General features: G+C 37.7%; 1 protein-coding gene across 17 annotated transcripts in view; it reads right to left on the bottom strand.

Moving 5' to 3' along the window:
- LOC123506365 (SLIT-ROBO Rho GTPase-activating protein 1-like) overlaps positions 1-11533 on the bottom strand; it is a 273604-nt gene that overhangs the window by 1342 nt on the left and 260729 nt on the right. For 16 of the 17 annotated variants that reach the window (XM_045258414.1, XM_045258413.1, XM_045258419.1 and 13 more), the window contains 3 exons: positions 9979-10168; positions 9447-9680; positions 1-2228 (listed from right to left, as the gene is read on the bottom strand). The exon at positions 1-2228 is cut by the window's left edge and continues 1342 nt beyond it. In XM_045258414.1, coding sequence (XP_045114349.1) covers positions 1098-2228; positions 9447-9680; positions 9979-10168 — 1555 coding nt within the window. In that variant the 3' untranslated portion in view covers positions 1-1097. The remainder of the gene's footprint in view (positions 2229-9446; positions 9681-9978; positions 10169-11533) is intronic. The other variant, XM_045258428.1, reaches the window with a different exon arrangement.

Here is an 11533-nt window from a genome sequence, read left to right as displayed (position 1 = left end):
GGAATAATATTCTGTATCATGTCATCACCACGAAAGCACCATTCAATATCAGTATTAACACCATCTGGTTATAAAGCACTTCAGTCTGTATATAATTTCTGTAAGAAAATATTCCATTCCCATTTGGACAGGTGCTGTTCTGGAGTTTCTACACACTGCTGGGATCACTTGATACCCATACTGTTGTCCCACTGACTAGGTTAGTACCTTCCAGATGGTGCAATCAAGTGCACATGATGTTTATTCAGTCTAAAAATGCAATGAACACACACACTAGATAGTTTACACACACATACATACATACATCCATATTTAATTTTAGTGGACTTGAACTATGAATTTAATACTGATGTAAATTTTTGCTGAATTATCTTTCAGCTCCACAACACTGACAGATAAATTGGCCTTGATTACCCTTCTCATGGTTTTCTTACTAGTGACCTAACCAACCAACCTTAATACATACTGACTAAAGGCTGAAGATGTCACCAATACTGCTTAGAGTAAAAGAAATACCATTGGAAGAATCATTTCCTTGCCCTTGCACCATGACCTTGAGCAATATGTTCACCTCATCCAAGCAGGCATTACACATACCATGCTGGTGACCCTCTGCTGTCTGGTACTCACTACAATCTATACAATATCAATTCTTGCCAATATTCCATTACTAATCAGTTAAATAGTACTTGATAACAATTTCAAGTTACACAAGGCTTTGTATCTAACTCCTGCCAGGTCAGCACAATATACAATGATTGGTATGTTCAGTCCCCCATTATGAGGTACAGTAATAGAAGTTTCATTCACAGTAAATAAGGTTCATCTACAAATATGCTTAATGCTAAAACTTTTAACTAGAATTTTCTGGAACTGAGATTGTCATATTATACAAAGAAATTTGTCAACAGATATATAAATTAGGCATTCTATGGGAGAAGGGGCAGGGAATGTGCCCTCACATTATTACTTAATCATATTCAAATTTACAATATTGTTACTGAATACAATTTTTTTGTTTCATTGTCTAATTCATGTGTTGCCAATTTTACAAAAGAAAGTAAAACCATGCCTTCATTGTTCTTGTATCTAATAACTTATTTTGATGGTTCAGGTTCAGGCGATCCTCTAGTTAACGAAGGCTTCTTGAGAACAGATGGTTTTGCTCGAACAGGTGGCTTAGAAACTGACCCTGTCCCACCTGTTGATAATGCCACTGCTTCTAGATACCTTGCTGCCAATTTTGGAGTGGAAGGTGCAGGTCCCTCTGGTGGCCTATCTGAGGCTGACCTGATTTCCACCCGCACCTCAGAGGACACTTTACGTTCACCTCGCACCTCTGAGTCCACAGGTTGCATGGCAGGATCTAAAGCACGAACAATGCTTGAGACTGAGACAGGTTCTTCTGCCTCTGTTATCCTTAACTCTGTAGCCTCAGTGTTCCTTTGAGCTAAACTGAGAGAGGGTGTTAATTTATGTGCAATAAAAGTCTGTGTCTGAGCATCAGTACTGTAACTCCCAAAAGTCTTTAGAGCTGGTGTTTTCTTCAATGTGTTCAAATTCTGTTTAGCAAATACTTCACCACCAGTCATGTCTGGAGACTGTGTGCCTGGCGATGACCCCCCTGATGAGGAAGAACTATCATAACTTTGACTTTCACGAGTAAGGTAGGGGCGTCGTATCCTAGTGATGCCACCATGCTCCTTTGGGGAAGACGATAGTGGTGTGACTGGAAGATCCATCACCAAATCAGGAGCTCCAGCGGCTGGTTTCAGCTTAGCCCGTCGCTCCAAGAATGTGCGAGGCGAGGGTGAAGAGTGATTGAGCCGCTCTTCTGAACTACTCGATGACAAATTGGAGCTTTGGGAGGGGCACCTTGGCCTCTGCTCCCACTGGCCCCCAATTCCACGTTCTCCTGCGTCATCATGAACTTCTAACATACTGTGAGATAGTGGCCCCCGGATTGCCGAGTCACCACTGGTAGAGGAATTTATCATGCTGGAGCTTAACTGCTCCAGGTCTTTGCCCTTCGGAGACTCCTCCATCTGGGCTTTTTCATTTGCTTCCTCCACCAGTGCAGGGGCCACAGACTGGGTCACCGGCTCAAGGAGGGGGCAGGAGGGATGCTGGGTGGGTTGGGGGGAAGAGGGGGAGGAGGTGGCAGCACCTCCACCTTCACCCTGCATGGAGACCTGCAGAGAGCATTCACCACTGATGAAGAGTCTCTCCTGTAGGGCAAAAGAAAATACACTTTTGTTAGAAAAAACTGTTACAGCAAGATATGAATATTCCTTTTGTACAATCTCTATATGCATGTCTCCATCAGCATTCTGAAGATAGATAAATCTTGTAATGAAGGAAATGTATTAACATCACATCTAAATTAATAAGTCTGTAACCCAATAAAGAGAATGTCACAAATAAACTACCAACTCTTGTATTTATTCCATACATCCGCTGAGTATACCAATATCCCTGATAATTCAGCCAAGGTATTTGAGAGAGAATAAGATGTATAAGATTGCAATTAACAATAAAATAAGTGATGCACAAAATATACAGTCAAAGTTTGCTTCAGCAGCATAGTTAACAATTTAAAAATGAAGAATTCTTTGATACTTTGCATGGGTGAATGAAAATATTAGATCAAAAGGTTATGTAGTAAAGCCAAACCATACTCAAGGTATTATTCTTCATATAAGATGTAAATATGTTATGAATTAGGTAAAAAAAAAAAATTTAATATTGAAGTAAACATGAAAATTTGAGCTACAAAGCAAATTGGCACAAGATCAATGCAGCTCAGTAGACTCTCCTTCTAATGTAAAACAGCATATAGTACATTCTTAACCTTATTCACAATTGCCTGCTTTGGAAACAGTAAAACCAAATTTTAAGCATTTTTAGTATTTGTCTAGGAAGGAAAGACAAATACAAGAGGATGCTTTGGCAAAAAAAACATCAGTATTTCCATCTTTGTTTGATCTTAAATAGGTAGACATTTTCACTGTGGTGTATCAAATGCCAAAATTATCATCTCACAGATTTTGAACCAGGTTACATTTCCTTATCACATTTCTTACTCTTTCAAGTGTAGCACTAAACATACTGTTCAAACTTACATGAAAATATTACATACTCATTAACTAAAGTACAACATTCATATAGATCCTTAACCACAAGTGATAAATAGACATCTTAATCCACTAAGGCCTGCTGTCCATGAGGGGGTGAAATTACTATAAGTTAACTGAATCAAAGAGAGCGATTAAATAATGAAGCTGAAACACTGTGACTAGTACTTTCCTGAAAATATTTGTCAAAATCATTCTAATATTCATTGGGATACAGTACCCAAAACATACTAACAGAAATGATAGCTCAATAAATAAAGAGTATCCTTGTAATGTAATGCACCAATCTAAGAAATATATATATATATATATATATATATATATATATATATATATATATATATATATATATATATATATATATATATATATATATATATATATATATATATATACACACACACACACACACACACACACACACACACACACACACACACACACACACAAATATGCTGCTTCAACATGAACATAAAATAAAGTACAGGCATGAACACAGGTTGATGTAGTGACTGATGACTTCATCTGCTCAAGGGAACTGAAAGCAAGGATCAAATTTGAGCAAATCAGTGTAGGCACCCAGCATCACCTCAACAAGCTGCAGCGTTACTAGCACCAGCATACCTTACAGGGAAAATATCTGGGAATAACTACATAAAGTATCCAAATGCATTAATAGACCTGACAAAAACTAGAGGTACTACTCATTTCATATCACAAATTACCTAATGCTTAAATTAAGTAAGAGAGAGAGAGAGAGAGAGAAAAAAAAAAAAAATAGATTACGTCATTCACATACACTCATGGCTACTGAATCACGGCCAAACAACTAGTGTACAGTTAATCCATGATAATTTTTCCTCATTAGTTAATGGTAGTTGTAGATTAATTGACCTTGGTCACCTCAGATGTGTTCAACAACTGAACGGAACACTGTCAGTCACAACTTTCCGAAAGGGTTAATGCATACCATTTAAATGTAAGGTTAACTTAAAACTATTTTGACTTTGCTTTCATCATTGTTCATAATATTTTTAGACAGTTTAGGAGTTCTTGATTACTCTATTGGAATGCAGCTTATTTAGCAGCAAAAAAGTCAGCCCTTATACTATATGATAGTCAACATTCAACACCTTTAAAGAGGAATTTGGCAAACAGTACTTTGTGTACAAAGAGATAAAAACTGCAAAACAGAAAGAAGTGAAGACTGAAATCCAAGACATATGTATATTCAAAGAGAGAGGTGGTGAAAAAGACACCCGTGATAAAAGTAGAAATGACATTGTCTTGAAATAAAACAAGCCCTCTCTCATGTATATATGAGTTGGCAGCCATGAAGGGAACAGAAAAAAAAAAAAATAATAAATAAATAAATAAATAAATAAAATAAAATAATAATAATAATAATACATAAATAAATAAATAAATAAATAAAAATAATAAATAAACAAATAAATAAATAAAGACAGGAATAATAATAGAAAAAATTTTAAGAATCAGCAAATAAATAAAAGGTGTAAAAATTATACACTCAGTACTTATATATTCATCATAATGATGATAATGATGATCATGATGATGATGATGATGATGATAATAATAATGATTATAATAATAATAACAGCAATTTCTCAAATAATTAATCAGATGAAATCATAAATCAATTCACAAATAAGACAAACAATGAAAAGTCAGAAGCAGCCATAGTTAACACAAAAGACTCATGCCAAAATCGTCACTCAAAGGATCAGTGTCGCCAGGGCCTAAGTAATGGTCCGCAGGTGACTGAGGCCATTTGATCTACTACCTACAAAACGTGGAGCATCTGGTTTTCCCAGTGGTCACCCATCTGAGTACTAACCAGACCGAATGTTGGGAAACTTCGCTGAATGGACGAGAGGCAGATCTTTCATCGTGGTATGGTCGTGGACCACTTTCATTCTGTGCCATCATATTTTCTACTATATTCAGCCAAGCATCAATCCAGATGCAAAACTCCCTCCTGTACACAAAGTAATTTAAAGGCTGAATGAGTGTATGTGTATATTAACTTTAATGACCCATAGTTGATTAACTATTCCTCCTAAAATATGCAACACGTATTCACTTCAGATTTCTGACTGATTGATTGTCCTATATCATTACTGCCTTCTAAATTGTGTGCACACACACACACACACACACACACACACACACACACACACACACACACACACACACACACACACACAGGTACACAGATTTGAGATAAAGTTTTCTTTAATATAAGAAAAATGTCATAATTCACAAGCTGAATTCATCCCTCAGCACTAACTAATGGAATCTTAGACAAGTATAATTTCCTTACATTTCTTGACAGAGGCAGCAAAGTGAAATGCAATGGCTTGATTCCAAACCATCACAATAACAATAGAAAAAACTGAGTGTTCATGTGTGATGAGACAAGAAGTGGAGGACCACCATTGAATGAAAATAAATTACACATAGTAAGAGGGTTAGGGACAAGAGTTGTCAGGGGCTTACCTGCATCATGCTGAAACTGACCTGTATAAGTATAAGCTTTCAGTAAAAAGGAATAGGTGGTGGTTTAGGCTAGAATCTCATTGTTTCAAAGCCTCTGTCACAGAGCTCAAAGGAAAATATTTGTCTTAATCAGAACAATTAAGAGCACAAGAAGCAGAGTTGACCATGTGCGCATGTGTGTGTGAGAGTTCCCCCTAATGTTTATAAACAGTTTATGAAAAAAGTAATAAATAAAAACAGGAAAACAAATAAATAAGGTAGCGCACGCACACACGTAAACACATGTATGCACACACAAACACAAACACAAACACATACACACACACACACACACACACACACACACACACACACACACACACACATACATCACATACCTATATTTTCAGCTTTTTCAATTACCCCAGTTACAACACAAACTCTTGCTGCTTTTTGGAAATGACTTAAATTTCTTAAATTTTCTTTTTTGATAACTCGCATCATATTAAATTACTGAAATCCTTCATTTCTGCTTCTTAGGCAGACAAATTACATATTATGTTTCTTGTTTCTTGGATGCATAGCAAGGGCATACCTTGAACCAACAGCAACCAGCCAGTAAGGCTGTTACCTGAGGATTTGTTTAAACAGGTACTTGAGAATATAAAGCAGTACTACACATGCCAAAAGCTCAGGCAAAAAAGATGATAGTGCATGTTAATAACTTTTTAGTTATTCATTTAAGAAGTAGTATATTTATACTATATTATTTGACCCCTTATCCCCCATACGAGCTACTCACAAATTTACCAGATTAATTACATTTATGTTTTGTACTTTGTTAATACAGAACCAGCTGAGCTATATACTGCTTGTAGTATAACAAAATATGGAACCAATTAATAGCACCATAAATTCAATCCACATCTCACACCACCATAAGAACGTTGCTCTAAGCAGAGAAGGTATGTAAGAAAGAGAACAAGACCTGCCAAATTGAACATCAAAGGAGATCTGTTTGTACGAGTTAATGCTTAATGAATATTCAACAAGACTATTCATATTCATCAATACAAAAAGCAATACTTGTCACCTACAACACTTCCTTACTCAGAGTTGCTAATACCTAGGTGAATACTGAAAAGACAAATGGTAAACAGTACTCTTGTACAGCCCACACCTCCATCACTCAGCATCTCCTTTTGAGGGGATTTCTTCTTGATAGGAGAGATAGATTTCTAAATAGTACACAAATACTGCTGTTATCAGTTTCTGTGGATTGGGGAAATCATTCAGTATTAACAGTTAAGAAGGACTAATTATGAAGGTGTTTAATTAGGTTCATCAGCCAAGCAACAATCTCAACAATAGCAACTGCGCAACTCTACAGCATTGTTTTCCACCAGTCTCCATTTTTCTACATTAAGTACCAGACTCAAAAAATCAAGCAGCATGTCATCCATGCATCCTCACTGTTAAGAAAGGTAAAGATAAATAAGAAAATGGGACTTTCATCACTCTGGATGAACTCAAGGACATGACAGTATGAAATATGACACCAATCCTTACACCCAGTACCCATTGTGTTTCAATTAATTTATACCCCTATCCTTGAATAATGACATTTGAATGCTATTAACTATAAAGTGGTGTGTTTGAAGAAACAAAAATGTAGAATATAAATATGCACATTCCTCGCTGAAGCAGTAACATAATAGGGGGGAAAAGAGGTCATTTATATCAAGCCAAACACTAAGCTTGTACTCTGATGTGCAGCACTGCATTACCGGGGAGAGAGAGAAAAAAAAAAAGTAACTTATTTGAACTTTTAGATAGCAGAGCTTCACAGATACAAAAGTACTTGTTAAAAGTCATCACCACCACCTCTCATACTAATGCACATGCCCTTAACTTACACCATCTTGTTTCTTTTCCTTTTCATCACTCTGTAAGTCTGTCAGCCCTCCACTACACCCAACCTAAGCTGTCCTGACCCACAAACACAGCTCCATTCAGTCCACACAGTCACTTCATTCCAGAAACCAGTAACTAAATCTTTTCCTACTAAATCTTATAGGAACATTAATTTTATTTTTTTCATCAAATAATTGTGCTAAGATGTGAACTTATGAATGTGAAATTTTATAGAGGTGACTTCAAGTAGTAATCTTTGTTAATATATTGCAATACAGAACAATAAAGTTATGAATAAGAAGCAAGATATGAGTTAAGTAAGTCATGAATAACTCAGATACTCCTTACTTTTTCATTAGATGGACTTGTTATCATATTACACAATAACCCTAAAGCTACAAATAACCATAATTCTTATTCTATATTCAGGGACTGATTTTATAAGAATATGTAGACACTCATCTAACATGGAGGGAAGGGGATATGCATAATCACAAGACATTATCACATCAATTATAATACAACCATGAGAGCAAGAAGAATATGGTGGCGTAGTTTGGGGGAAGAGGGGAATGGGTGGACTAAAGATAATAAATATGTCTAGAGATAATATGTATGAATAGTATTTAAGTATTGCAATCAGTAGATTGTTTTTTGCATTATTGACAAACAATCATAAATATAGATTTGTAAACATCAATTTGTTGAGTGGCTAGATTAGGGATTGCGGAGGGTTGTGGTATCTTGCCAAGCATATGCTGGGTGACAGACACTAGTTTGCTAAACAATGATAGGCAAAAGATAAATAAATCATTAAAATGGCATTTCAGTATTCAGATGCCCAGAAAACACATGGCTAAAGATCAGGAGTGAGAGGAGTAGGATATTGCAGCTACAGGAGCAGTGTGATCAGGCTGGACATGCAGGCTTCACAGGAGGTAGGCTTGTATTGTACACAGCTTGGGCTCACTCCAATAACATAATGGAACAACCTGCGATAGTCACCCTTGTACAGAACAAGAGCAAAGGCTTTCTCCACTAGTCTCAAAAGCAGAATACTAGCCTTGGTGAAGTATCTCAAGGAGGAAATTCCAGAACTAACTTTGATATTCCATCACAGAACTGTTTACAATGAACTGCTTAGTTGAATCAATTGTTGCTCAACCTTTGTTACTTTACAAATATAAAAGATTGTCAATACCAAAGAATGTTCTGGACATTACAAATGAGGTTGACGTATCGCAGATTACATCACCTTGACTCTCTCCTGCCAATATAGCCAAATTTTGAAATTTTGCTTCTGCTGCACATAGGTGTAAATCAAGAGTAAATTAGCAAAAACATAAATCATTATATGAGAGCTCTTTCCAATGATTCTGGTAAAAACAAAGGTATTAATGTAACCCAGGAAAACTTTCACTTTTCATATGTAACAGTTGTTCATAAAGTTATCAGATAAACCAAAAACTTTGACGAGTTTCTCAAAAACAAATCACACCAATGTCAGTATGAAAAAAAAAGGGAAAATATGCAATAATTAAAAGTCAGACATTATTAATAAATTGCCACTACTATTGATTAGTTATATCACAAAATTATGCAATCTCTGGAGTTATTGTTATCTCCTTCCCAACACAAGTGGGGTACTAGCTTCTCCTTGGCTAAAGGGAGTGAAATTTCAAGGGCACAGAATGGCCACAATAAATGCCAAAGGGAGCCATTACATGACTGCTAAGTCTGCTCTTGACAAACCTCAGTCTGGTCTATGGGACTCTGACTCCCTCTAATATATAGCATGATTCCCTATTCTATATTTGACCTAATAATTAAACTAAAATAAAAATAATAACCCAAAGAACTCAAGAAAACTGCCCAACACACCAACTATGCTGTTACCTCCTCCTGGACAGACACGATACTCGACACATCTGAGAGGGAGAGACAAGCCCCATGTTGCAGGGAGTGTGGGGGGGTGGGGGAGTGGGAGGCCTGCCCTGGGGTGCTGGGCAGCGGAGAGGTGGAGCGGCCCCCGTCAGCTTGTGCCCCGTCTGACACCCCGCCAGAGTCCAGCCCGAGCGAGGAGGAGGCTCCTCCCAGGCCATCGCGACTCACTGGGCTGGCACACGAGTCCTGGGGTGATAATAAAAGTGCTGGCGATTCTGTGCATCAAAACATCATACCCATGACAAAATAGGAAATTATCATTTCCCGTTTTGTCATGAATATGACATTGTGGCAGTATTTAACTTTTATTATCACGTTCCTCACTGTTCTGTTGTTCTTTAACTTGTCATGCTCAAGCACTGCCAGCGCAAAAGCCAGTGACTGCAGTACTGACCTAGATTAATCACACCACACCAGAAGCAAAAAGCCTGTTATGTTTATTTCATCTGAGAACCACAGCCTCAAAGTTAGTAATGGGACATACCTGACTCTGCATTGATGCTGGAGAGGGTGATAGGGGAGCCTGGGCAGCTCCATTGTGTGCAGTAGGTTTTATCACCCCTTCAGAGGATTGTTGGGTGGAAGATGACAGGATGGACTCAGATGATGAAGATGCACGCCTACGTAACTGTTCTGCTGCACCTCGATCACTCAGACGATCTTTGTCCTCATCCCTGAGAAATTCATTAAAATAAAACTACAATGTGATAACTGTTTCCTATAGGCTGAAAATTTACTTGAAATCCTTCAGGTGTGAGCTAAGCATACTAACTACTACGCCATCACTTAATGGGTGCTTACATCTTTTGTCTTTATGACTCAAATGTCATTTGTCATAATCTTTAGCTTTTGACAGTCTCAACTCTAATGCCATTAGTGTGTCACTGTCAATATAGACTATATATCATTATCAGTGTCCATTACTATGTAATGAACATATTCATTAGCAACACTATAACTTAACACTAATAAAGGAGGAGGAGGTAGTAGACACCTACCGAAATAATAATTTACTCCCAGCGAGATCTACTAGCACTAGTTTAAGGGGTGCTGTGAACCTTCCATCAAAGCTAGTTATGATCTCGTTGAAAATTTCCCTTTGTGTCTCACAACTCAAGGGGGCAGTAACAGCCTGCCCTCTAAAGACAACTCTCCTTCTTCACTCAAAACTACATGCACTTACCACACACACACCCTTCACTTAAAATTCAAAATAAATCAAATGGTGACTCCAAACTCAGCCTTGCAGTCTCTTTCTGGGGAGGGGACCAGAAATGTCCCAAGGTCAGACTGCTCTCTTGACAACAACCCCAAAAGTCTTCACACCTCCCTCAACTTTTTCTACATCAATCTGTGGAACACCACCTCTTCTCTACTAAACCTCATCTTCTCATTGAAACACAGCTATCTGAGGCAACTGACAGTAGTCCCTTCTCTGTTCCCTCCTACTTTCTATATTCTCATTTTTTGTGGCGTCTATGTGCGCAATGACTTCACTTGTTCTTGTGCCCACTCTTGAATCTTCCGAGTTTTCCACCATCTGGCTAGACTCAACAGTCACTCTTAACTAAATTCATTTTTGTGCTGTCTATCTCTCCCCTAACTCCTCTGACTATAATAAATTCTTTGACTATTTAACTTCCAAAGTGGAGCACATTCTGTCTCTATCCTTTCGCAGAGATCTCCATCCTTGGAGATTTCAATGTTCACCACCAGCTTTGGCTTTCCTCTCCCTTCACTGACCATCCTGGTGAACTAGCCTTCAACTTTCCTATCCTCCATGACCTAGAGCAACTGGTGCAACACCCTACTTGTATTCCTGACTATCTTGGAGACACGCCCAACATTCTTGATAAATCTCATTTCTGTATCTTGTCCTTATTTCTCCAATCCCTCCGCCGGATCCCCCAAAGCGGAGGTGCTTCTGACATTATGCCTCTGCCAGTTGGGGGAAGCTGAGGAGGTATTATGCTGATTTTCCCTAGAATGATTACTGCTTCCATGTCAGAGACCCATCTCTTTGTGCTGAACGCATAACA

The sequence above is a fragment of the Portunus trituberculatus genome, chromosome 19 (genome assembly GCF_017591435.1).
Source record: "Portunus trituberculatus isolate SZX2019 chromosome 19, ASM1759143v1, whole genome shotgun sequence".
Classification (NCBI taxonomy): Eukaryota; Metazoa; Arthropoda; class Malacostraca; order Decapoda; family Portunidae; genus Portunus; species Portunus trituberculatus.
The sequence above is the reverse complement of the archived record's forward strand: the minus strand, read 5'-3'. Positions and strand labels throughout refer to the sequence as shown.